The sequence below is a fragment of the Megalopta genalis genome, chromosome 4 (assembly GCF_051020955.1).
Source record: "Megalopta genalis isolate 19385.01 chromosome 4, iyMegGena1_principal, whole genome shotgun sequence".
NCBI classification, from domain to species: Eukaryota; Metazoa; Arthropoda; class Insecta; order Hymenoptera; family Halictidae; genus Megalopta; species Megalopta genalis.
Window position 1 is genome coordinate 2967575 of NC_135016.1, and position 27411 is coordinate 2994985.

The 27411-nt window shown below is 53.8% G+C and overlaps 2 protein-coding genes across 9 annotated transcripts in view; both read left to right on the forward strand.

Annotated features, from left to right (window-relative positions):
* GckIII (Germinal centre kinase III) overlaps nt 1–19266 on the forward strand; it is a 112247-nt gene extending 92981 nt beyond the window's left edge. For 4 of the 6 annotated variants that reach the window (XM_033467507.2, XM_076521073.1, XM_033467503.2 and 1 more), the window contains 8 exons: nt 11318–11483; nt 11739–11896; nt 12549–12734; nt 12979–13124; nt 14265–14532; nt 14930–15277; nt 15499–15714; nt 15993–19266. In XM_033467507.2, the coding sequence (XP_033323398.1) occupies nt 11318–11483; nt 11739–11896; nt 12549–12734; nt 12979–13124; nt 14265–14532; nt 14930–15277; nt 15499–15714; nt 15993–16073 (1569 nt within the window). In that variant the 3' untranslated portion in view covers nt 16074–19266. Of the gene's footprint in view, nt 1–11317; nt 11484–11738; nt 11897–12548; nt 12735–12978; nt 13125–14264; nt 14533–14929; nt 15278–15498; nt 15726–15992 lie in introns of all 6 variants that reach the window. The other 2 variants (XM_076521072.1, XM_033467504.2) reach the window with 1 other exon arrangement.
* Nucleotides 19267–21765: 2499 nt separating this feature from the next.
* The window catches only part of LOC117218833 (uncharacterized), a 37241-nt gene continuing 31595 nt past the window's right edge, over nt 21766–27411 (forward strand). The window contains exons 1-5 of one of the 3 annotated variants that reach the window (XM_076521067.1): nt 21766–22101; nt 25369–26378; nt 26472–26617; nt 26742–26889; nt 26966–27200. In XM_076521067.1, coding sequence (XP_076377182.1) covers nt 26188–26378; nt 26472–26617; nt 26742–26889; nt 26966–27200 — 720 coding nt within the window. In that variant the 5' untranslated portion in view covers nt 21766–22101; nt 25369–26187. Of the gene's footprint in view, nt 22102–22128; nt 26379–26471; nt 26618–26741; nt 26890–26965; nt 27201–27411 lie in introns of those variants that run through there. The other 2 variants (XM_076521068.1, XM_033467513.2) reach the window with 2 other exon arrangements.

The window sequence follows — 27411 nt, forward strand, 5'->3', positions numbered from 1 at the left end:
TGACCGTTTCGCGCGGTCATTAAGGAAAGTTCTCGGAGGGGCATAATACCGGGGCGCCATGCCGCGCCGACGGACCGCTTCATTTCATAGGTAATCATCTCAATTTTCCGGTTGCCGAGCCCGGAAACGAAGGGAGGCTCGCGCGCACTCGCTGTAATCCGTTTCCTCGTTCCCCGGCCCCCTCCCGGACCCGGCCTCCCCCAGGAGAGAATCGGCCGGCTTGTTTCTACCCCTGTCTCGCAATTAACGCTTCCCCCCCGGGCACCGCGGATAACGATCGCAGCCATCCGCCGTGTTCCGTCGCGAGCTGCAAACGGATTCCGCCCGTTATCTTATCCCGATCGCCAGACATTGTTACGCCGCCGCGACTGCCGGATCTTCGGATTTCCAAATTCCGCGCGGGTCCTCCTTCGAGGTACCGGCGTCGTCGATAACGAGGCTGCGTGGTCCAGGATTGGTAGCCTCTGGCAGCGAACCTTTCGCTCTCCGTCTTCTTCCCTTTGGTCGGTGCTCGTTCTCTTTGTTTCGTTTCACACTGCTTAAGTAAGAAGCCGGTCCTAATGAGACCTGTCTCGCAATTTTGATTTTGAAATCGTTGAAATTATTGAAATTATCTCTTTCCATAGGAAATGGTCGAATCAGTTTCTCAATCTAAGTAATTTCTCCCGGAATTGCCAAATTTCGGGTTGCTGTGAATTTCCCTGTGCTAGTCCTACGCCAAGGGAAAAGTCCTACGCAACAATGTAGTTTGTTGCTACGTCGATGCTAAGAGTCCACGGAGTCGGTCAAGCGTGCGATGCGGCACGCGACGCGAGTTCTCCGAAGACAATATAAAATGGTCTGTCGGGTGTGAGTCAGGTAGGAAAAACCGCGGAGCTACAAGATATATGTATATGTCTCCCTAATTGACGCTCGGTATTCTCGGATCTGCCGGTTACACCTCCGACTTTCGAACATTTCTAGAAGAAATGACTGTACCCGTGATAAAAGTCGTGAAAAGTCTAAAGAAATTCGGTCTTATCGTTCTTACGGTGCAACGCACCGTTCGTCGTTTTTAACGCTCGGCGGATTTCGCGTTAACGTCGACGCGTTAACAACTTTCGTCCCGTTCTTTTGAAGCCGCTGCAACGCAATCTCACTTTGTCCCTTATCCTTCGTCGTCGTCCTCGTCGTCGTCTTCCGAGCCGCGCGTTCATTTCGATTCGATCTTGTTAGGCCAGCAAGAAACTTCTGCTCGGCGGCCGAGCAACGCAATCTCGCCGCGCTCCTTATCTGTCGTCGTTTCCCGAGTTCGGTGCATATTGTTTGCGCTACCAAAGAGGAATGCTGTTGCACCATTCGGCCGGTTTATCCGCGAGCGAAGGATTTCCAGCGAGCGGAACGGTTTAACTGGAATAATCCCCGGGCCGCTCGGTCAGCAAGGTATCTCTCGACAAGATTACGAGCGTTGCGTCACGCGCGAGCCGCCGCGCGTCTCTTGGCTATCGATTCGTTTCTTTTTTCTTTCTCTCCCCGACGATCGCGCAGGCAATAGCGTCGTTAAACCGATCCGTGGCCCTCGTGGCCCGTGCGTTGCGTACGATTATATCCCACGGCACGCGGCCATTGTGCCGCCATTAATCACACAGCCGCGCGCCTCGAGCACAAAAGGATCCTCTGTCCTCCGCAATCTCATTCTCCTCTCGATACCTATTCTACCTCGACGCCGCGGAAAGGGACGCGCTAGACGCCGAACAAAAGCACTTCCGGAGATTTCCTCACGCCCGCCCACGAGATCTCGTTTCCCAGCGTCCTCGTTTCTGATGCCCGCGCCTACTCTCGCCTTCTTCCCCGAACGCGCGACGAGCTCGTCCAGTCGTCGACGCGTTCCACGATTTTCCGTCGCGCTAAAAACGCGAATCGATGCGGACCCAGGTTTCGTACACGTAATCGTACGCCATCTGAGCAGTAATACACGGGCGTCGAGCGGCTCGTCAACCTCGACTGCGCCTTTTCGATTTGTCAAGTCAGCGCCGGCCTTCGGAGTCTCGTTCTTCTCGCCGAGATTTAGCGCGATTCATCCTTTTTACGGGGCACGGTAATGTCTCCCTAATCGACGCTCAGATTGTTCACGAAAATGGACAATTTCGGAAGAGGAGCCTCACGGCTTGTTTTTATAGTTACCGATTGTCAGCGATTATAAAGACATGGTGCAAAGCCGCAATAATCGTATCTCCGTTCCCACATTGTCCATTTCTCTGCGCAATCTGAACGTCAGTAAGGGAGACATTACCGTACTTCAACTCCTTGGAATGGAAAGTCTCGCGTTCGTTAATTCAAGCTTGGTTTTTCCTTCTTCCTCTTCCTTTTTGTCCTCGCGTGACCGCTGTCATAACATCGTTACTCCCTTTCTCCCTAGTCGCAACAAAGGGTTCGCAAATAAAGCCATTATTATTATTAACGACAGCGAATGTAGCGAATGTAGCGGCATCGTTAACGCTCGCCGCGATTTCCAAATCTTCCGATGCAACGTTCACGGCTACAGGCTCTCTCCGACTGAATCACCGTACGTATTGCACTCTGCGATCCGAAGGGTATTCAGCGATACTGAAAAAAAAGCAGCCAGCGCGCCGCATTCCTGCGGCTCGAAGTCGGCGATGCCGTTCGCGCAATACGCGAGACCAATCGGCTGCGGAGATAATGGAGGCCCTGTAAAAAAAACTTCGACGAGGCTATCGGATGCCTACGCGGACGTCTACGCGCCTGATGTCATCTCCTAACGGGCGTACCCGGCCGCGTCTCCTCTCCGCTCCTCTTCTCGCCTCATCCCTTCTGTTCGAAGCGGAGCCATCCTGCCTCCGGGAACTGTTATTAAGTCGATCAGCTTGGTCAACAACAGTTATCGGCCTATTGAGACACTCCTTCGGCGGCCTCTCGGCTACCGTCGGCTCTCCTCTCTCATTCTCTTTCCCTCTCTCTCTTTCTCTCTTTCCGATCCCTCGAACGAATCCGCTGACTGGCGAGTCTGCGGACGCGTTCGATTAAGAAACCGTCGGCCGCGCTGAAATTAAACATTTTTATCGGCAAATATTTGCGCCGCGAAAGCTTCTCGATTAGATCCTCCGCCGGCAAAGGGTTCGTTCACCCCCTCGATTTATCGGCGCGCAGGGCGAGCCTCGGTCTCGCGACTATCTCGTGGATTGTCGGCGAAGCGACGGGGGGTTCCCCGACAGAGACCGATGCGTCGCGCGGTGCTGTTATCCGCGAGGAATTTCCGTCTCGTCGAATTTCGCAGCAGCGGCCGAGAATGGCGGCGGCCCGTAGTTTTCTCGGGCGACGGGGTCGAGACGTAGGTAGGTCGAGGCGAGGCGAACACTCCTTAACGTTTCTCAATCCGGACGCCTCGCGGACGACGAGGGGCGCTTTCCCGTGAATTCGCTTCTCGCTGCCCTCGCGTCGTTCTTCCCGCCCCGCGGACCCTCTCCCCGGAGACGGATTATTATTGTTCCCGGCGGAGCCGTGTGTCGGACTGCGCTCTGTGAATGCCGTTCAACGTCGCGTCCCCGTCTTTCCCGTGCGTCATTATTTAATGCCTCGCCCTCCGTTCTCTCTGCGAACGTATTTATTAGGTCGAGTCACAAATAACCTCCCTTTTTTATCAGACATTTATCTTGTTTCTTTTTTATTCGTTTCTTTCGTTCTCTCTTTCGTCGTTCTCGATTTCAATTACCCACTTTTGCCACAAATGCATAAAATCCGCGGTCTGGTCATCGGCGACCTCGACAACCCTAAATTACAGAGTTCGTAAAGACAAATCTCGAAATCCTGTCTTTCGGTTAAATATTACCGATCTCCGGATCATCGTGCGCTGGAACGATCCGCGGCCGTGCAAGTCGACGGACTTCTCTCCTCGCTCCGAATTCGTTTCGTCGCCGGAGAAAATTGACTTTTTCTACCTCGAGCCGGCGAGATGCAGCCCCGCGATTCGCGGCGCATTATCGGAACTGCATCTCCGGGCAGATCCTGCAGCCACCACCGTCGTCGACTCTCATCCCCATTATGTTCGCCTCATTGTTTCCAGCGAACAAAAGACGATTCTCCGCGGCCGCGAGCGGTGCGCGGCGCTCAGACCGTAGTCCGCCGGGAGAAGCATCGCGGCCTTTATGAACGGGTAAATCTAATTGGACGCTTATTACGCGACCCGCTGCTGGGCCTCCGATGCTAAACGGCCGCATCGCGCCGTGCCGCGTTGCGCCGAGCCGCAGCGGCCTCTCCGTGGAATTACGATTCCGCGTCGTCCTCGCCGTCTCGGCGATCGATCGCGACAAAGGACGCGTGCCTGTGTCACTTGCGGAGGAATTGATCGGCCGAAGGCTGGACTCGGTTCCTCCAACAGTTACTCATCGTTCTGTTACGCCGTGACGGAGGAGAGGATATGGAGTTCACTCGAGATAAGGATCCGCTTCTTCTCGGTAACAGTGCGGTTACTCGGCTTTACACTTAGACCGTTGCGATGCAACGCGATGCGATTCTTTGCGACCACGCTGTGCTATACTATGCGATGCGATTCGATGCAATGCGATGCGATTCGACGCGACCATTGCGATGCGATGCGATGCGATGCGATGCGATTCGACTTAGATAAGATCTCAGCAGCTCTTTTTAATGGAGAAAACCTCATCGTGCTATATCTGAGCTGTGCGTGAAATCCTATGGACATCGTATCAGCCCATTGAACTTATAATTCAGATTGCTGATTTATATGAAAAAAAATAACCTTGGAGTTTTATTAGAATAGTTCGCCAAACAGAACAAGAATACGTTTCACTAGATTTACGCGTCTCAACAACGCGATTACGGCTTCGTAACCGAGGCGCGAGCTCAGGGTCAAGGCTCCTTTCATGCTCCCCTGAAAACTAAACTCGGACCTTGTCGTCGCGTTGGCCATAAGCCGCGTAATACCGTGACCGATAGACTAAACATCGAACAAAGGGAGAAAACAGGACCGACTCGGCTCGTTTTGCTCGGAACGTGTCTCGAAGGGTGGCGGAGCGGCGTAACAGGTCGATTCCGACGAAGATCGCGGATAGGTGAGATCGTCGCGGGCACCGTTGGGATACAACAGTTATTTCGACCTGTGCAGGCGACCGGGGCAAGCGCCGATAGCTGATAGCCAAGTGCCGAGAGCGTTCCGGTAGACCCGACACAGGCGTGCCGGTGCAGGCGTACCCGACAGGTTTACCTGAACGTTGGTGAACGCGCTTGGCCGGCTTCGCGGCTGCACCGTAAACGGTGATTTTTCAACGGGCGTGCACCAGGACGAAAAAATCGCTGATGCATTCCTCGCGGACCGTCTCCGGTGCCGAGGCGTATGTGGGTTAAGCGGATAACCGACGGCGATACAGTTTTCCTTGAAAGCCACCGTGGCGAAATTAATAACCGAGCCGCGCCACCGTTTCGCTACCGCGGGCGAAAAGGAGGGCCCCGAGGAGCGTTTACGTAACGCGACGCGATTCGACGCGACCATTGCGATGCAACGCGATGCGAGGCTTTGCGAGCACGCTAAGCGATGCGATTCGATGCAATGCGATGCGATGCGACGCGACCACTGCGATGCGACGCGATGCGATTCATCGCGACGCGATTCGATGCAATGCGATGCGACCATTGCGATGCAACGCGATGCAATTCGACGCGACCATTGCGATACAACGCGATGCGATGAGGCGCGATTCGACGCGACCATTGCGATGCAACGCGATGCAATTCTTTGCGACCACGCTATGCTATGCTATGCTATGCGATGCGATTCGATGCGATGCGATTCATCGCGACCGAACCGCTATTATTAGTCGGCCAATTTCCTAATGGCTGCGGGCTAAGAATAGATTCGCGGCTCTCGACGACGCCCAAACAACGATGAAATTCTTTCGGCATGTTCGCCGCTGCTCGCCGGGGCTCGGAGCTTCTTCCTCGTTCCGCGGCAATTACCTGTAATTGACGACCCGCGGAAATTGTCCGCTTTCACTTTCATCCTGCTCCACGGCGACCGGTGTCGTCAGACCCCGCGATTAATTCGACGTTCCCCGTTGCTGCGCGCCCCTCCGTTCCACTGCTCCTCCGCGCCGTAAAAACTTCCCCCTATCGCAATGAACGGTTAACGCGCTCTCTCGAGATGCATGCGACATCATGGAAATCGCCGCGATAACGATTCGCAAGCTGGCAGCAACGCCTCCCTAATCGCTTAACGGCGGAGTGGTCGCGGCTCGCGAATCGCGCGCGAGCCGATTCCAAGAAGTTACGGGCGCGTCGCGTCCGACGCGCGGATCCTTCGGAAGGCTTGTTTTATCGGCATTCAATTCCGCGTTTTGCCCCGCGGCCCGAGAAACGGCCTATCGGGGCGTCGGATTTCGCAGCGGCGCGGATTAATTCCGTCGCGTCGTTCATCACTGTCACCGGCGCGTCGGCCGTTTCGCGAAACAGAGGGACAAAAGGCGACGCGCGACAGAGACGCAAAATCGGTCATTAATCACTCATTCGTTCGCCGGCGCGCGGTCTTTTTGCTCCCCGCCGGGCGACGACGGTCCGCGCTTCGTCGTCGTCGTCGTCGTCGTCGTCGTCGCGCGACATACCGGACTCCTCTTTTTCCGCTCGCCGACGCGACAGACTGGAAATCGTATAATATTTGCTCGAGGATGTTCCGCGTCGCGTTCAACCGTTCCCGTGCCTCCACCCCTCCCCCCCTCCGTCCCTGATAAAAAAGGAAAGGCTCGACGACCGTGGCGCGCGTTCCCTCGCAAATCCATCGGCCTGGTAGAACGATTTATCTCGTCGCGTTCCACTCCACCTGTTTGCAACGCTTTGTTCTTCTCTCCTCCCTTGTTCCGTCGACGATTCTTGCGCTCTCGCGCCCCGCGTTTCGGTGTCCTCCGCGACGTTGAAACGGGAACAGCTCGGTTATCCTCGCCGCGAAATCTCCGCCGGATTTATCGCTGGAAATCGGCCGGTCGACTGATTAAGAGTCCGCCGTCGCCGCGACGGAGCCCCGACGACGGACTCGGTTAAGTTAATCCATTAGCGGCGTAGCCGAGAGGGTTTCCCGATTGCCGGAAAAGTTGCCGGGCAGCCGATACGACTTGTTAGAGAAGTTCCACGCCGTGTCTTGTTGTCTGTCGCGGGGCCGAGGGATGGCCGGGGTGGTATCGAGGAAAGCCCGGCAAAAGGGCGACCGACGGCAAGCCGATGGACCGTTTCCATTAAGAGCGCCGTCGGAGTCGCCGTTTCGCTCGTCTCTGAATCGGATTTCTCTGGCAGGAACGCGTTTCTCCGCGGGCGTTAAAGAGTTTTCCTGGAACGTCGTTGCTTTGTTATTTTATTATTGTTATTATCGTTCGTTTACGGGAAGGGAACACACGAATGGATCACGGACGACTGTGGAAGACGTTTTGTGTCTGACGCGCAACGGGAGCTTTTAGTTCGGTGTTGTAAAAAATGGGTTTTTAGCCGTATATACAATTCAATTACATTGAATCAAATTCAATTAAATTGCATTAAATTGAATTATATTGAATTAAATTGCATAAAATTGCATTAAATTGAATGAAATTAAATGAAATGAAATTATGAGCGTGCCTCTGTTAGATTAGAACGTGGCTCCTGAGTCACGAATCCTCCTCGACTTCGAGGAAAAAATGCAGTCGAGGCGAACAAGTTCGGCAGAATATTGCAAGGAATGCAGGAACGTCGACGCTAAAAGTTTCATAGCTCGCCGAGTCACCTACTAACGGGTTATCGTCCCCGTACGGAATAATTGGGCTCGTAACATTTGTTTATTGGTGCCGGATTGCTCGTTTGGAGACGTTGGCGTTTCCCGTGCTCCTCGGGAGCCCCGGTTGAATGCGACGTTCCAGACGTGACACGCTCGCGACGCGGCTGTTTTTTAACGCGACGCGACATTCATTAAACTGAAAAGGATTCTTTTTTCTCCCCCCTCTCTTTCTCTCTCACTCTGTGTCTCCCTATCTTCGTTCATTTAGGGGCCACCTCTGCTCGCTCGCACGTTCGCTCTTTCGCTCTTTCGCCGGCGAGATAAAAGAATCGGGAGAACAAGTCGGCTCCGCGCGGCGAAAGCAACGAACGGAAACGCCATCGGCTGCGATAGGATTAACGTCGTATTTTGTTTTAATCACTCGCGACGGGGTTATCGGGCCCGTGGCCGCAGTCTCGCTCGTGTCCGTCGCAACGGAACGAGGAGAATTTTCCTAGCCGAATCGCGCGACACGCGGTGCAACCGGGCCAGGAATGCCCGACGGGGTGGTTCTTCGCGGTTGCCATTCTCGAGCGTCGCCGAACCGTTTCGTTTTATTTGGAAAGTAGTATCCGCTTATTAGAACCGCGAGTAATTATTCCCGGCGCGTCTATTTGTCTTCCTTAATTAAAACCGCCTCGCGGCGCTCCGCAGCCCCGAAGAAAAGCCCTCGTTCTCCTCGGACTCCGAAAGAAAAAGTCAGCGGGAAGCATTCAAGAGGCCCGCGTTTCGCAGGGTTTCCGGTTGCACCGTGCCACCGGCGACGTTCCTGCGAAATTTCTCGGTCCTGGATATCACCGAAAACTCGACATTATCGTGATCGAAGTGGAAATGGGAGATTTCTCGGCTCATTCGAAGTAACTTTTTCCTCAGCGAAAATGCAATCCGCGTCTTCGTTCACGAGTTATCAACGAAAAACCGTGACCAATGAGAGACGAGCTCGGCTGGCGCGTGGTGGCCGAGCGAACGAGTGGGGGAAGTCCAGTTCCGCCCATCGGCTCCGCCGCCACGCGCCAGCCAAGCTCGCCTCCCATTGGCCACTGTTTTTCGTTGATAACTCGTTAACGATGCCTCGGAGAACTTTTTTGTAAAGGAAAAAGTTGCTTCGAACGAGCACGGGAACCTCCCAGTTCCGGATTGCGAAACACTTTTGGGACACGCTGTATAGTCTGCGCGCGCGAACTTCTCGACGTATCCCGGGGGAACGCGGGTATATCGGGACCGGTTACCGCGACGACCGAGAGGGATGCCGGAGCACTTTGGTAATTTTTCCGGCGGCCGTGGAGGCGATGCGGCAGCGTTCCGCGGGACGAGACGCGTATTTTCCCGGCTCGGCGGCATCCGGGCGAGATTCCACCTTGTAAAAAGGAAGGAACAAGAGCGACAACGACGGACTGAGCGAAATCCAAGAAGAGCGTCGTAATGCTTTTCTCTCTCTCCCTCTCTCTCTCTCTCTCTCTCTTCGCGGCTCGTGTTTACTGCGACCGAGACCCGTTCCCGGCTCTCGAAGAGAGGGAAGAAGCGTCTGCCGGATAGGGGAATGATTTAGCAACCCCTTGGTTTCAGTCTGCAGAAGTGGCCTGGTTGAAAACCGGGTTGAACGAACCCTCCGCGAGCACCGCCTGGCCACCTACGTCGACGAGCCACGGATCTACATGAGAATAAACGCCGCGCCGCGCCGCGTCGCGCCTTCTGACCGTACCACGATGATAAATGGTGCCATTTTATGGCCGACCATACACGCTCGACCCCGCGCCATGAATACCGAACGCGCTAGACAACCGGGACACCCCGTGCTAGCCACGTGAAAATTATACCCCATAAACTGCCGGTACCCGTCAGCCTCGCGTCCATACTGACGGCTGATACATGATCGAGAGGTGATCCAGCCACCTCCGAGACGTTCGCTCCACCCTCCCTCCCTTTCTCCCTCGCTCGCTCGCTAGCTAGCTCGCATCTCCGACAGATTTACCACCTAAACTCCGCTTTCCTCCGAACCGCACGCCCCGTTTCTTCTATCTAAAATGTCTCTGTCTAATTTACACAGCGTTCGCGACTTTTGCGTCAACGCGAAACCATAAAGTCGCTTTTCCTTTTCCTTCCTGAAAAGGGAGGCTCTCCGCGGTCGTTTCAACTGTTTAACCAGTTGGCTGTGTTTGACGAGTGTTCTCGTCGTGGAGAGGCGACAGCGTTTTGTGTCACGACGAGTGTACTCGTCGCGCGTAAAAAGTAGCGACCATTGGCTATTTAAATTGTAATTTTGGGGAACGCGAAGACATATTCTGAAATTTCGAGATGTTTGGAATACTTTGAGATCAGGCTAGGATAAAATAAACAAATAAAAGATATGAATAATAGGGGTTGAATAGTAGCAGTTAATAATTACGACTGCCACGAAATTAGAATTTGGATGGAACGTTCGTAGCTCCGGGTCCAAACGGACCCGGCGCCCGCCTTCCGAGGGTTGATTCGCTTCCTTGAAAGCCGTGACATTATTATATATTATATATATTATTATATATTATTATATATTATTATATATTATTATTAATATTCCTCTATAATATTTCTTTCGCCTCGTTTAGAACCTCTGCTATCGCTCGTCATTTGTTTTTTAAAGCATCTTTTTAATCATCTTGGTCCTGCTATATTTAGTACCGAATCCAAGTCTATCGATTCTTCTAAATTTTTATTCCTCCTTCTCCTACGCAACAAAGGGTTTTCCCGTCGAAATCACCGCTCGATGAATAAATTCTTCGGAACAACAACAAGTTCCAATGTCAAAAAATTCTAAAGAAAATATCGCGAAAAGATGACTCGAAATTAGTCGACCACATATTGTTTTCTCACCGGCCAAAGGGACGATCGGCGCCGTTCCAGTCGTCGTCCTCGCGCTCGTCCTCTCGACGTTCCCCTTCGCAAGCCGGTGACCAAAGAGCGCGAATCTTGGGCGCATCCTTGTGCGAGCCAGTGATCGCCGGGCCGGGCGATTATCGGTTAAACGGCGAGCACGGAGCGTTATCGGCGGTGCGTAAGGCCGGCAGCGCGGCGAGTTGGACATCGATGTCGGATATAATTATCGGCGAAGGTGCGGTTCTACGTTGGCGCGGCCGTTACGGTAACAAAGATTGATGGTTGCCGGCGAGGTCGCGTCGTTTGCGGACAGCAAACGTAATTTGCGGAAAGCTGCCGATACGCGGCGGAATTCTCGGAAAATAACCGGGGCTGGGTCAAGCCCGCCGCGGGGTCGTCGACCGCCTTTGTCCGCAAGGTCCCCGACACGCGTTCGACTCGCCGGCGGGATTGTCTATTTTCGCTAATTAACCGCCGGAAAGGTTCGTTTTCATTAGCCGTCTCGCGGCGGCCGGGGGCGAGCGTCCGGCCGCTTCGCGATCGCCGGGAAAAAGTCGGAGGGAAGATTATGTAGCCGGCGCAATTTCGCGGCGAAGTTGCCAGACAAAGCGTTTTCCGGACGCCGCGTATATATATACGTATACGTATAAACGGGAATCTTTCTCGTTCTGTTTGCAGGGCACGAAACTATGGATTATTATGGAGTACTTGGGTGGCGGCTCGGCCCTGGACTTGATGAAGGCCGGCAGCTTCGAGGAAATGCATATCGCGGTGATATTGCGCGAGGTCCTCAAAGGGCTGGATTATCTTCACAGCGAGCGGAAGCTTCATCGCGATATTAAAGGTGAGTCTCTGCCGGGCGATTATTCCGGCGCGTGTAGAGAAATCGTCGGCGAGAGACGGGAGATCTCGATCTCCCCGATCGCGAGCCCTCGTCGAGGCGTCGGATCCAAGACGAATTACCGTCGTTCCTTGTCTCGCCCCTCTCCCCTCGAAAGCAGCTCCACGAAACTCCCGCGAACGTCCGTCCGCAGCTCCCGACTCGTTAGCTTTTCCAGCAAAAGATTCGCGACGCTGATTGTTTGCTCTCGTTTTCAAGCGGCGAACGTTCTGCTGAGCGAGATGGGCGACGTGAAACTGGCCGACTTCGGTGTGGCCGGACAGTTGACCAACACGACCAGCAAACGAAACACTTTCGTCGGGACGCCGTTCTGGATGGCGCCGGAAGTGATCAAACAGTCCGCCTACGATTCGAAGGTAATTACGCTGTCCCAATAAGACCGTCGTCGCGTCCCCTCCCGTCGCATCGTTTCCAGGGGCTCTCTTTTAGCCCTGCAATTCCAAGACCCGCCGTTTGCCGCGATCGAGTCACGTAATCCGGGCTGATTTCGTTTGGAAACTTTGCTTCTCTGGAACCACGGATCTTCGACGGGTAGATTCGATCTTGCCGGCTGCGCCGCCTCGGTCCACATCGATCGGGACTCTTCGGGGCCCGGATCGAACTGTGTACAGTAATGTCTCCCTAACTGACGCTAAGATTGTGCACGAAAATGGACAATTTAGGGAGAGGAGATTATTCGAGCCTTGCAGCTCGTTTTTATAGTTACGAATTGTCAACAATTATATGAACGAGCTGCAGGGCTCGAATAATCGTATCTCCTCTTCTCAAATTGTCCATTTTAGTGGAGCGTCGGTAAGGGAGACATTACTGTGTGTAGTTCCGATTACCGTCGCGGTTCACACCGGCAATTTTTACCGGGAAATTTTCGCTCGTCCCGTGAAATCGATTTCTAGGCCTTTCCACGGCCTACTCCGGAGCCGCTCAGAATTCTCGCGAATCGGTCACGCTGTCGTTAGCGTCCCATTAGCGTGCCACCGTCGGTAAAACGTGGACCGGATCGTTCCGCAGGCTGACATTTGGTCGCTGGGCATCACGGCGATCGAATTGGCCAAGGGAGAGCCGCCGAACAGCGAGCTGCATCCCATGAGGGTGCTCTTCCTCATACCGAAGAACAATCCCCCGCAGCTAACCGGAAATTACACGAAGCAGTTCAAGGAGTTCGTCGAGGCCTGCCTGAACAAGGACCCCGAGAACGTGAGTCGATCCCCATCCAACTGCAATAATGTCTCTCTAACTGACGCTCGGATTTTGCTTCGAGTCGGTCGAGCGTCCTCGAGCACTTGTACGCTATCGGTGCACCGTTTGTGTCGTTGCCGTTGTTTCGCGGCTCGGAGGACGAGCTCCGGTTTCTTCGTAGTACCCGATGTCGCGCGCGAGATCATCCTCCCTATGTTTTTGCGCCGAGTGTAATAATCATTCTTCCGGCCGGTCGGTGCAGAGGCCAACGGCGAAGGAGCTGCTCAAGTTCCAGTTCATCAGGAAGGCGAAGAAGAACTCGTACCTGATCGACCTGATAGACCGGTACAAAAAGTGGAAGTCGCAGCGCAGCGAGGAATCCGAGACGGAGAGCGAAAATTCGGACTCGTGAGTATACAAATCCCTCCACGACAGCTGACATACACGTGCCTCCAAGAATGTCAGTGTTGCGGTTTATTGCTTGTTGTAAAATGTTCATTCGTGCTGAACAGTCTTAACATAGTTTGTAATAATAATAATAACAATAATAATAATAACAATAATAATAATAATAATAATAATAATAATAATAATAATAATAATAATAATAATAATAAATAGTAATATAATATAGCAATATAATAATAATAATAATAATAATAATAAATAGTAATATAATATAGCAATATAATAATAATAATAATAATAATAATAAATAGTAATATAATATAGCAATATAATAATATAAATAGTAATAAAAATAGTAATATAATATGGTAATATAATATGAAGTATTTAACCTAAGGAGACGACATATGTACAGTGATACTGATTAGCATTCGGACACCTTTTAAAACGCGACAACTTTTTTAGAACTAGTCTGAACGTCTAAAAAAATTCAAATCGTTCAGTTTAATTCTAAAACAGTTATTGCGTTTTGAAAGAAGTCCGAATATTAGAGTCACCGTACATAAAAGTCCGCGAAATAAGAACTGCACAGTTTCTCTGCTGCTCGAACAAAACTAAAAAAAACAAACAAACACTTGACCGTTACAAACTCGTAGCTTCGCAACCGTCCTTCGACCGCTGCACTGCCGAAGATCCGAAATCAAAACAAACGCTCCACTCGACTCACACTCGCACGAGCATACACATCGTTGACCTTCAACGATTGGGACACATGCTTATTTAGTTCATGGAATCATCTCGCCGACAGTAATAATAACATAAATATAATTTTCTTTCGCAAAAATCGACGTTGCTTTCATTACAACGTAAACTATATCGATGCACTTGTTGCAGTTTAACATAACTAACTTCGGAAACAATTTTTTTAAATTATAAGTTAAATTAAGTCTTTTAAATTACATTTTGATTATAATTTTTTAATTATTATATATATATATATATATATATATATATATATATATATATATATATCTCAGGTCGGATTTTCACGTTCATCTAACTTCCCGCAAGTGTCCTAATACAATTTTGGAGGGGTGTGTACATCGAGTAGAAAGGATTCGAAGGATCATTTGTTTCCAGGGAGGAATCGAAGCAGGACAGCGACATGGACGAGCCCTGGATAATGACGGTGAAGGGACCCCACGGGATGAAGGGCCCCGTGGTGCCCATGCTGCCACTGGACGAGCAGCCAGCCTCGTTGACCCTAACACACACGACCAACCATAATCAGCAGACGAAGCCGCAGGCGAACGGAGCGTCGAGGTCTCCGCCGAAGGATTCGACGTTGAACCATTACAGAAGCGAGACGACGGACTCTGTCCGCGACGGGCAGGCCAAGCACACGCCGGTAAGCTGGTAGTCCCGCGAAACCGCGATTATGCTCGGCCAGCGGCTTCGGTAGCTTAAGGCCTTTGGTGCTCGGCCGGTTGCTCGGTTTCTCGGTCGCTCGGCCGTCAGCCGCGCACCGCCCATTTATTGCTGCAAGTGCTGTGCAGCGAGATCGCACAGTCTCCCGGCGCTTAGACTCGGAGATAATAAGCAAATAAGCATGCGACGGGGACTACGGCTTCGTCTTTGCCCCGCGGGCTTATCGAACCGCATCGCAAAGCCGTAAGCCGCGCGCCGCAAGGGTAAGGAAGCGATGCAGCTGTACCGTCGGGAGACTTAGCCCGCTTTGCGGCAAAGGCCGACGAGTCGAAGCATTTCGGTGTCGCATCTCTGAGGTGTTCGTTGCGTTTTTCCAGTCGCGGCCGCACGAGGCAGCGCCACCCCCGCCGGTGGACACGCGAGAGAAGCGGGACGACCGGGACTACAGGGACTTCGACAGGAACTCCTTGACGAGAGAGCTGAAGAAGCCTCGCGAGGCCAGGGACAGCAGAGACAGCAGGGACAGCAGGGGCGAGGCGAGGGACAGAGGAGACAGAGGAGACAGAGGGGAGAGAGAAAGACGGGAAAAGGACGTGAATTCGAAGGAGTGGATGAGGCTGGACTACAGGCCGCCGGAGAACAAGCAGAGGCCCAGAAGCTCGCAGGAGCTGAAGCATCCGCGAAGCGCTGTCCTCTCCGGTGTCGTTTTACCCCTCCTTTCCGAGGTAAATATCCTTCCGCATCGAGAACGCTGCGGGAACTATTCGAGATAAGCGAACGACCGGTGGATGCGCGAAAGGTTAGACCCTGAAGACGCCTCGAGGTCTAATCTGTTCAGCCGCCGTCGGCGTTCCGTTGCCGAGTCGGAGTCCGCGGGGAGGCGGCGCGCCGATAACGTTGAATTATAAGATGGTTGTCGACCTTTGTTCCTCCTTATTTGTCCCAGCTTCAACGGAAGCATCAATATTCGACAAGAGACAATAACGGCGAGGGCGGAAGCAGCATTAGCAAGAACGGAGGCGCGATAGAGGAACTGCGCACCGCGTTCGAGACGGCGGAGCGGAATTCGCCGGGGATGACCGAGGCTCTCGTCAGCGAGCTCCTCAAGTCCTTACTTCCTGCCAACCACTCGGAGGGTCGTCTGTCCATGCTGATGGAGAAGGTCAGTCTCAGGTAACGATCCGCTCCTCTTTTCTTTGGTCTCTCGCGACGAAAGGGTCTCCTTTCGATCCGCCTGTCGGGAGAACTTGGGATTTTTACTCCGCAACGGCGCGCTGTGCTTTTCCTCCAGCCGCGACACACCGGAATTTCGTAGAAAGTCTCGCGGAATTCGAAAGAGGCCAGCATGCCGTTGCGGTGTCGAATAAAAATCGCGTTCTCGTCGACAGTTTTAATCCTCGACGTGTTTCATCGCAGTGCGACCGTTGTGCTTGTTTCCAGGGATACGTAGGGGCGCGAGAGGGCGAGGGTTCGCAAGAGAATGTGGTCCGAGAACATCTTGACGTTGTAACGACTCGTTAATTCTCGTTTATCAGATTTATTATTCCGTTACGAGTCGGTACGTTGTCGACGAGTGCCGGGTCCGAACGTGAGGCAGGAAGCTAGAAGAAGAACGTCGCTGCAACGGCCCGGACAGTGTTTTTTCTTTTTCTCTTCGGTCTGCGACGAGCAGAAGCCACGACGGAGCTTGTCCGTTTCGCTTTCAACGTCACCCCCGACACGAGCCACGAGCAGATGCGAGCAGACACGAGACGTTCCAGCGACGCTTCGCGACGCGATTTAGTCCGATATATATTTTGATTTCTATTTCATCGACGATTCCGTTCGAGAACAACAGATGCGAAAATGTGGGCGAACGAATGACAGCGAGCGAGCGAGCGAGAGAGGGAGAGAGAGAGAGAGAGAGAGAGAGAGAGAGAGCAAGTTCTATCTAGATCTATCCGCTAGAGTAACAAGTTGTACCATCCAATCGCCGCCGCGCAAGGCGACAGTTACCGTTTTAACTCCTGAAGATATTAGCCCCCCAGTATCCCACCCAGAAAGAACAAAAAAACGATCGTTAACGAACCGTTAGTATATTTCGGGGAGAAAAGAAATACCGGAATAAACATAAAAGAATTAAAAAATGCGCAAGACGTAGGTGATAGTCGAGAAATATTTTTGCAAATCATGCAGCCACACCCGTTCGGAATTCTTTGTACGTTCTTCGTGTTTCGGTATCGACGCGAGCCTCGAGAGCAAACTGGAAAAGATGCGTGGTGCGTGTGATCTTGACGGATAGAGAAGAACAAAAAGAGAAAAAGGGTACTTCGTTGACGGGATCTTCTTGCCTCATTGTAGATACATCCGGAACATGCACTATCCACACATCATTTTACCAGAGATCGTTAGAGACTTATCGTAGACGTGTTCCAAATCGCATCGGTATACCAGACCAGTAGAGACGTTATTTATTTAAAAAAGGAAAAGAAAAGAAAAAACGATTCGAAACGGAGGAACGAGAGGGCGGGAAGAAGAAGAGAAAGAAGAAGAAGAAGAGAGCGTGCTCGGCAGCCGGGCGAAGAGATAAACCGTTGTCCCGTCGACGCGAGCAACGACAACCGTTCACCGTTGCTTGCCGCGTTTAGTGCACGTTTCGGATTCAGCAGGGGGGGAGGGGCGGGGGGTGTCGAAGGAAGAAGGATGCCTCCAACTGGCCGGAGGCTTTGTACATATGTATGTAGCACGATAAGATAGTCTTATTGTTCTGATGATCGACGTCTCTGCCACTCGGTTGCGCAGCTCCGCAATACGATCTCGTTGTAACCGCGTTTCTAGCACTATTTTGCCGATCGCGTGACCAAGCTGACCATGCTGACCAGCTGATCGGCCGATCAGCTGGGGAGACGATAGTCCGTCGGCTCTCTCGAACGAGGTGTCAAAGGATATACAGTATTTTATTAGCCACTATAGTCGGCACGAAATCGCTCGACGGCTCAGGATCGTCGCTGTCCTCCCTCTTCGAGGATCACTCCCCCGCTATCTCTTTTCTCGCTCGAGCTCTCGCGATCGTCGACATCGGGGGGGGCGACAGAATCTTGCATCGACCCGTTGTCTCCGGTCGAAAGGTTAATTTTCCATCGATCGCGCGCGCGCGCGCGCGTCCGCCCATTCCCGGTGAAAAGGCAGCGGCCGACTCCGCGCGTGGGAGAAGAGGAGGCGTGAAAATCGCGGTCGACGGGGACAGAAGTGATCTTGAGCCGCGCGACTCGGTTTGCCTTGCCTGAAAAAGACCTCGGACGCGACTCTCGAGCCGATTCCAGTTTCGAGGGAACTAGCAGCGATATACTTGTCGAATAGTCGGAGCGAACGGTGGCGCGAACCACGGAGAGAGAGAAAGAGAGAGAGAGAGAAAACAGCTTACTTTTCCTCGAGCTAGAGAGTTCTTCCACTAGATCGCCCGGGTAGAGTTCTTAGTCGAGCCGTTCCACGATCGAGCCTGAGCTGTGATAACTTCCGCGGGACGTCGGCACTTAATCCACGTTGTTTGTAAACTAATGTATTTTATAAAGTATATTATATATATAGAAAGAAAGAGAGAGAGAGAGCGGGAGAGAGACAGAGAGAAAGTAAGGAAGGAAGAAAGAGAGAAAGAAAGAAAGAAAGAAAGAACGAAGGAAGAGAGATTTTCCTCGAGACGAGAGCGACGAGGCAGTCATCGCGTGTACATACAGGGTGCTCGCGAACGAAACGAACGGGAGTTTCTATAGCGGACACACGATTCTTCTTCATTTTCTGTTCTTTTTTTAGCGAACGGGTTCGCGGGCCACCCTGCCACGGAAGATTCCCGCAGCGAAAGGTGGAACGCGAGAGATTGTTAGATTGCGCGCGAGAGAGACAGAGAGAACGGAAAAGTGTGTCTGAGAGAGAGGAAGAGCGAGAGAGAAGAGAGAGACATGCAGAGAGAGAGAGAGAGAGAGAGAGAGAGCGTTCAGCGAGGGTGGAATTAGCGTAAACAATTGTAACGAGACATAGTATTAATTGCCAGGAAAAATGAAAATTCGTGCAAACGAAGAAGCGAGAGGGTGAGAGAAAGTGAGTAAAAGAGAGAGAGAGAGAAAGAAAGAGGTGTCAGAGAGACCTAACTATCGTAAGGCCGCGAGTACATGTTACGTAGTTGCGTTTATTCCAGTCAGGCGGCGAACGAGAGAGAAGGAGAGCCGGGAGCTACCGATCGTCGTCCACGAAGAGCCAGACAATTGTTGGAAAACGCGAAACACCTTCGAGATCTCCCGCTCTACCACTCCCCTTTCGTTCTCTCTCTTCTCCGACTCGTTTTCTCCCATCGCCCGTGAACATTACTCTTTCTTCTGTTTTCTTATCTTTTTCTCCTCCCCTTCCTTCGCTTCCCCTCGAACCGAGAGAAAGAGAGGGACGCCCCCGAGCAAGCAGGAGGATTTTCAAAGCCACTTCTCTTTTCTTTTTCCCTGTATCTTTTCTGTTTGATTCATTTTTTCTTTTTTTTTTAGTTGAATTACCCCCTCCCCTAGTTATTCCTACAACTACACTTCTATTACTGTTAATATTATGGATTTATCGTCTTATCGTTGTTTCACCGTTGGGTTAGGATTTCTTTTCGATGACTTTTAACGACGGTCGCTACCCCCAGTCATCCTCATAAAGCTGCCATAAAACGCTTACCGGCTACGCTCTAATAAAGACACTCTGAAAACAAGGTCTCAACGAATTATCTTCCCGCATCTCTTCTTCCGATCCTTTTTGCAACGAACGACCATCGCTCTCGCTAACACCCCTGCCAAAACCCCGTTCCTTCGAGGGCCGAACCACCCGATCGACGCGTCCGCTGCCATCGCGCGATCGCCGCGAACGAAACAGAGAACTTCTGGGGCTACTTTTTTCGCGGATACTCGTGGGCAGCGGAGGAGATCAGGGTAGCAGCGTTGTTCAGCGATCGTTTGACTGTCGGCGGTGCATCGAAGGCTCCGCGTGGAGAGCCGGACGTCGAACGTGTGGCTGTGTAAGCGGTGTGTTTTTAATTTAAGGGGGGATCCCCCTGGCGTAGCGGTCGATCCCTCGCGTCCCGATCCATCGATCGCCGATCGGAGGAGGAAGCCACGGCCCGCGGACGTTCATGTTCTTCGAAAGTATCCGTCGTGTTCCCCCGCGATTCGATAGCAATAAATTAGTCAATTTCATCGTAACTGCCACTGTAACGCGACCCTCCCTTTCTTCTGGCATTCGACGGGGAGTATCGAGCGGCTCCTCGAACTTTCCGCGGGTGTCCAAGGTCGTTCACGTTCAATTATTCGCGCCTCCGCACAGCCGTACGCGGAATCGCTGCGAACGGACCGCGGATTTTATGCGCTGATAACGCGCGCGCGCGCGCGCTGTCTCGCCTGACCACGGCGAACAGAAATTCCCCGGCGAATTCTCCGATCTCGAAGAGTCGAAGAAAACCCGCGCGTCCTGCTTTCGGTTTTTTTTCTCTTTCGTTTCATCCATCGACGCGTTCAGGACGGTCTTCGAAGCTTCTCTTCTTCGCGAAACGTTCGAACGGGTGGTCGCGACTTAGCTGCGATTTCGAACGTTCGTTCCGAGGATTGCGTCGTTTCACGACGACGACGACGAAGACGACGACGAAGACGAGAAACGACCGACGGAAACCGTTTCGCCGACGAATGTTCGCAAAACCGCGCCACGTTCGAGCCGAATTAACGTGACCTACCGTAACCAGCACTCTTCTTTGTATTATATTCTTAGCTACTACCCATAAACTTATTCAGCGTTATAACATCGTGGTAAACAATAAATAATAACGACAACTATCGACGTAGAATATAAATATAAATATATATATATATACATATACATATATTTTTTGTATTTTACTTCTACCTTGGCTGCATTGGACTGTATTATATTGATTGTATGTGGCATGCCGAGGGCGTGTACAAATACGAAATAAAGACCACAAAATAAATCACGATCGACACGGTAACTCAGTGCCGGCTATCTCGGCCGGCTTTAGATCTAATCTATCTCGTTCGCGCGACTCTCGCGAGAGCATCGATTTTCTATTTCTGGTCCCCCCATGCCGCGACCATGTATGGTTCGCGCGCCGCTGAATCATTGGTGTCGGTTCTCGAACGGAACACAATGCAAAGTCGAGCGAGCGCGTGTCTTCCCGCGGCACATAAATGGAAGAGAAGCTTTCGTCAGCGACACGCGGGCTTCTCGCGTGGGGCAGCGGTCTTCGCGAGCCTCGCCAACCTGTCACACCTTCGCCGAGCGGGGCCCAACGTGCCGCGCAACATGCTAGTTTTGCTCCCTCGCCCCGGAACCCGAATCGTCGAGACGGAATAGACGCGACCGGTCCGCGGAAGGAGGCAGCCCTCTCGCGCCGAGCCCGAGGGTTGCGTCACCAGGAAATTGAGCAACCGAGTAATAAGTTGCCGGAGTCGCGAAGGTCTGCCGGTCGATTTCCATACAATCGACTCGAAGAATCTGCGGGTCGAGGAAAGACGGGGCCCGTCTGCGAGGGGGCCCGCCTCGAGATTCGCAGGTAGCACGGAGAGCCTCTTGCCCGAAGCTTTATTTTTCTGATATCCCGATACGGAAACGTTCTGTTATCTAAAAATTCCGTTCGAGTTCTCTGCTCTCGAGTTCTCTGAACGATACAGCGATATCTAAATAGTATCAGAACATTGTAAAAATAAATGTCCGTACGAGAGAGTCTCCGCCGTGGTTCGAAGCGTCGTACAGAGTTCCCGCGCGTTGTAATTCGAACGAGCTTGCGAGCCGCGTTATCGGGGGTGCCCGGTCGATAACTAGCCCCTGGAAGAGGCCCGCGTGTATTGCCAAAACGCGAGGATGCAGCGTCGAAGAGCGCAGGTCCGCTCGCGGGCGGGCAAGGTGAGAGAGGGCGAGAGAGGCCGCGAGGGGCGCCGCGGCGCGCCGCGTCGCTTCGGGTCGTGGCATAGCGAATTCCTCGTCGCATCTCGATGCAGTAGTCGTCGGCGTCCCGCGGGTGGTCGCGATCGAACAGAGAGAGCCAGGGGCGGGAGAGCTGGCGAGCTGGAGAGAGCGAAGGGTACGAAAGGCGACCCTGTGTCTCTTTCCGTCTCCTTCTGCCTCCGTCCGTCTCTGTCGGTCTCGCTGTCGGTCGCTTTCCGTCTCGCCGTGCCCTCCCGCAGGTGTCACGAAAAATAGAGGCAAGGGTGGAGAGGGTGTCGAGGTTCGCGGGAACGCGAGTTGCCGATTCGTGTGCGCGAGGAGCTGGTCGCTCGAGCAGCGGGCTTCCGACGGCGAGAGCTTCGTGGCCGGAGGGCGACGACGACGCCCACAATCGAAGGTACGAATCGACGGGAGAGACAGGGAGAGAGCGAGAGATAGAGGAGCACGGACGGTGTCGGGTAAAGGGTCCTCGGGAATCCTGGCACGGCTCCAACGGCGGCACTCTTCGCTCCCGACGACTACTGCTGACCACTGGCGACGCTCGTCCGATGTCAGGACAGCAGGCCGCGAAGTGTGTCGTTGCTATTTTCAAGTAGTACGTATCAAACACGCTGCCCGGGCGGCCTCGCGGGCTTACGGTAGCGCTTGCAAGCTTCACGCCGCACCGCCCGTTTCACGCTACGCCGAGCTCTAGAGAGCTTCTCGAGCACGCGCGACCCATCGCACACAGCCACGCCGCTCGCCCACGATTCATCCTCCGATTCGGCCGCGGATTCGCATTCCGCTCGAAACGTTCGCCACGGCCGCGTAGATATTCCGCTCGCGCGAATCTCGCCGCGACCGGCTGCTTCGGCCCGCTGCTTCCGGCGCGCACGTGCTCCGCGCGACGGTTTCTCGCGCTCCGTTCGCGGACGGATTCATCCGCTCGACGCCTCCTTCGACCCGCGTCGCGAGCAGCATCGACCTCCGGTTGTTCGATCGTTCGTCCCTTCGATCCACGATCGAAGCAACGAGTCGATCCACGGACGCGATCCGTCCCGGTCGACGGGCGAATCGTTGGATCACGGATCGTCGGCTGCGAAGCTGTAATCGCGAGAAACCGGAGGCTGGGACGGCAAATCCGTGTATTAGGGACACGCGAAAGCGTGGCCGATAGCTTCCGGAGAGCCCGTAGAGCTTCGCAAGCTTGTTAATTCGCAGCCACGACCGGTTTCAAGACGGAAACCAGAGTTCGTCGACTTCGCGGAACGTTTCCGAGGATCGCGTCCTCGCTGCCTCGTAATCCGCTCGGAACGATGCGCGATCACGCACGCGGAGAAATCGACTATGCAGGACGGTTCCTCTTTCGTTGAACCGACGCGGGAAATTGGATCGGATGGTCCTCGCCTCTGCGATCGCGGCCGAGGGAAAGGAAAGCACGGGTCCGCTGGAAAAACCGCGGATCGAACGATCCGCGGGGACGATGTTTAGTCCGATCGCGAGGGCCGGTAAACCGTGACAGTATCCGATGCACGGTCGGCTATAGACAGGTCCAGGCTCTAATTACTGATTTTTTCTCTCCGCTCCAAAAAGCCACCGATGTGTGATACTGGCTTTTGTGCACCGGCGACGCGACGCGACGCGACGGGGGCTTCTGGCTTCTGTGTGCGCGCGTAAAGCGCGACCGACAGATACAACCGGGGATCGTATCCGCGACCACCTCAAAGCCGACAGTGAATCGCCGCGGGCCGCGGAGCGCGGACGACGCCGCGCGAACACGCTCTCGATTTTAATCTCGAGCCCGCTCGCGAAAACGCCGCGGAAATCTGCTCGCCGGCGCTCGTTTTCACCCCGTCCTTGCTCGTTCGCGCCACCGACCGTGCCGACTATCGATTCGTCACCTCGCCCCTGGAAACGCTCAACCTTCTCGTTAATAATTCACCCGCGACACCGCAACCTTAACCCGTTGACCGGTCGTCGGCGGTAACCGGCTGATCGCTCGTGCTCGCGGTAGAACGCGTCTCGACGCGAGCTTAATCGCGACGCGTCCTCTTCGGTCAACGGGTCGACGCTGTTCCCGTATCGTCGATCCGACGAATCTTCCTCGAATCCTCGCCGAATCGTAGCTTGTTTCCCCGTATTAGCCGAGCGAAACGATCTTCCCGGTGTGCGTTGTTCTCGCGCGTTCTTCTATCCGCTTGATTCCTGCCGGGACCGGCACCGTTACGAATTCTCAATGAAATTAAACGCGGTAACACCAATTAAGTGAGTTATTAACCCTTACGCTACGCCGCGAAGCGCGAATCAACGATGCCGTTTCCGCGATCGGCGTTATCGCGACTGCGGAGCAGCGATTCCCTCGCGGTAACGCGGACAGATGCTCCGTCTCCCCCCCCCCTCTCCCCCTCCCACATTCTTAACGACCCAACAGACAAATTAGCGCGGCAGCTGCGATTCAAAGATTGCCCGAAGGAGGGAACGCACGTACGACCGAGCTAGGTGGGCCGTGTCGTTGCCATCTTGTCGGACATTGTAACGGATAGCTCGTTCGGTGCAGGAAAACCCGAGCTCGCGAGTGAATCCGTTGCATCGGGAATTATTCCGCACTTTCTTTTCTAATTAGAAGATGCGTCTCGGAACACGGACGGCGCTCGGTTGCAATTATGGAGATCCGTGCGGGCGCGCTCGCTCGGGGATCGGCGCAAGCTCGCGCGCTCGTTGGAATTAATTAGCGACTTAATTGCCGGGAGTAGCCCGCGTGCCGGCTCGGAAGCTTTCGAGCGTGTCCGCATCGGTGGAAACACGCGCCGCGGGCTCCGACAGTGACAATTCGAGCGAGCGAAGCCCCGAATACGATGCGATCCCCGGGGGGACGATCTCGAAGCGAAGAACCGACGCCGGCCTCTCGAACGGAACAGGCGAACTCGTTTCTTTACGCTCTTCTACCCGCGAAATACGATTCCCCGGCGTTCGGAAAGGTATCCCTGAAAGCGCGCCGTCGTAAATCCAACGCCGCGTAAAGCGATCCTCCGCGGAGAGGAAATTAACACGCGAGGAGCAACGAGTTTCCGCGACAAGTACGCGTTTCACGGTGAAACTCGAGGACTGCGTGTAAATCTGTTTGTTGGCGTCTTGTTGTCGAGCCCGGTCCCGAGGATAGTCGACGGAGGATCTCGCCGGCACCGAGATATCCGGCTCCGGCGATCGGTGAACGATAATATTTTATAATAAAAATCATAACACTCGTTCGATCAACGAATATTGGTTACGCTTGTCGTGCGAACAACATATTACAAGAAATAAAAAGAAGCGAAACGATCAAAAGACAGATGACACGAAAAGAAAGATAAACTTACCGATCGAAGGGGTAGTCGCGAGGGGGTGCACGGGCGGCAGGGAAGGTCAAGCACGTGGCAGCAGTGGTTGGAAATTAGGAGGAGACAATCGAGGCGGTAGATACTTTCGACCAAGACGGAGAAGCAATTGTCACGGTAACCGTGCTGTGCTTGTCGGCGACGTCGCTTCACGGCTGGCCGACCATCCCCCTAATCCCCTTACCAAGGGTTGCAGCTTGCCACTGCAATCCTATAAATTCCGGCGGCGAAGCGACGCTACAGTCCCAGGGGCCTACCGAGTAGCATAGTTCCGCAACGATCGCATCGCATCGCATCGTATCGCGGCGCAGCGAACCGGTGATACGTTGATCGTGATCAGATTTTCGAGGAGATTTCCTCGTGACCGGTGGTCGTCGCGGAAGTTGACGCGCGTCGTCGTTCATCCCGGTTCTAATCGAGCGTTGCGCAATCGACGGGCGAGCAACGGCGAGCGTCGCGCGTCGCGCTGCGACAGAGAAAAACGATTGTTAATGCGGCTCGTTATTTAGGAAATTGGGGCAGCCGGTTCGCGGCTTGACGCGATTCAGGCCGGAGTGAAGTCGCGAGTGAAACCGCACGAACGAGCACACGAACCGTAGAAACCGCTCGCGCGTCGAAGAAGAGAGAGAAAAGCCCGGGGGACGGGCAGACGACTCCGAACAGGTTCCCCGGGACCGCTGTCCACGGTGGTGTGTGCACGGCCGAACGTTTTCCCGTCGAGACGGTGCGTCGCGATCGGATTTTTCAATCGAGACAGACGTCCGACGGCGTTTCGACGGCCTTTTCCCCCTGCCCGAGAGACGCTCGGCCGTCGATCGCGCGCGTGCAGTGATCGATCGCGCTCCGGCGAGGTCCGGCGATATACGTCTGTGCAACGTCAGGCAAGATCCTGCCAGCGGATGAGCGTGATTCCCGTGGAATGAATGGACGTGACCGGCCTCCGCGAGAGAACCGAGACGCTAATAGCCGGGAGCACGTGCCTCCTGAATCGAAGAGGACTCGCTATAACCCGGTATGTCAGCGCGTGCCAAACGATCCGAGGTGTCGACCGTTATGACGCGCCACGCCGGCGAGAGGACTTCGCCGAGAAACGGCTCGGGAGGATTCCGTGACTATTTTAAGACCGTCCGAGACGATCGCGACTTCTGAGAGAAAAAGAGCGGACCCGCCGGACACGTCGGCGACGATCGCCGATACAGGAGGAACGCGCGAGAGGCTCGGAGGAGAGGAGGCGGCGGTGTCGCGACCGACCGCGACGAGCCGAGATTCCTTTTTACTATTTTTATAATCGACGGGCGCAGTCGCGCGTGAATAGGGACTAGAGAAAGATGGACGGAAGGCCGAAGATCGAGGTGGTTCGCGTGCCTTCGAACGATCGCGGCAACTTCCGGTCCGTGGACGGTGTGCGCGGCAGCTACAGCCACATCCGCGTGGGCACGTACTGCCCGGAACCGGAAGTCAAGCTGGTGGTTTGCGACAGCAAGCCGCCGATCGAACAGCAGTCTCGGAAGTTCAAAAGGTAAGGCTCTCTCTCTCTCTCTCTTTCTTCGACTTGTTCCGAAGTACGATCCGTGCTCGCCGAACCGAACCGATCGTTCTCCTTCTTTTTCAGGAGCCTGGGACCGGTCTCGAAACTTCTGAGACGTCGCCATCACGCCACGTATCTCGCCACCAAATCCTGCGATAACATTTACACGGTGAACAGAAGCAGCAGCAACTCCTTGGACTGGAGAGTTAGTCAGACCGTGAACGAGCAAAGTGAGAATTCCGTTCCCTACTTTAGCCTCGGCTGGGTAGAGGCGAAGCGCGATCGATTTTGACCGCTACGCTGTTCCAGTCTCGCGTGAAAAATTATGCGACTGACGCAAGGCACGTTTTTCAGGCTTCCAATCCCGGCAAAGCGGCAGCCTGGATTGGCGGGTCGGCCGATCCGTCAACAAACTCCATTGGCGGGACACCACCAGAAGCGCGGAGCAGCTTTCCAGAAGCGGACCCATCTGCTCGGACCATCTCCAAACTCCCAGCACCAAGTATATCCACCAAGAGATTTCTCGATCCGGCGCGAATCTTAATCGAAGATCGACCCCGCGACTCGTTCCTTTTTAGATCGAAACTGATCTCGCTGCTGCGACGACTTTCTCCTCGCCTTTCCCGACCTGGCAGCAAGAACTCCCTGCAAGCGTCGCCGACGATCTGCCCATGGGTGCAGGTCGAGTACTCCACGGAGTCGATCAACGAAGGGCTGCCGGAGGACTCGCAGGAGGGCGACGCGAGCTTCCAGAGGGAACTGCAGCTGAACGAGCTGAGGAAACGCATGGCCGGGATACCTACCGCCTCTCAGGTGATTAACACAGCTGTCCGAAGATTAATTGTACAGATTATGACGTATCGCGTTTCGTGCAATTGGAAGCAATCGATTCCCCGGACGTTTGAGTCATCTGGAACGAAGACGAATCGAAGGCGTGCCCGCTAATGGCTTCCGCCTCGGTCGGTCCGGGCCGAAGCCGCCACGATAATTGTAGTTTTATTGCCGTCGAGTAATCAACGAGCAA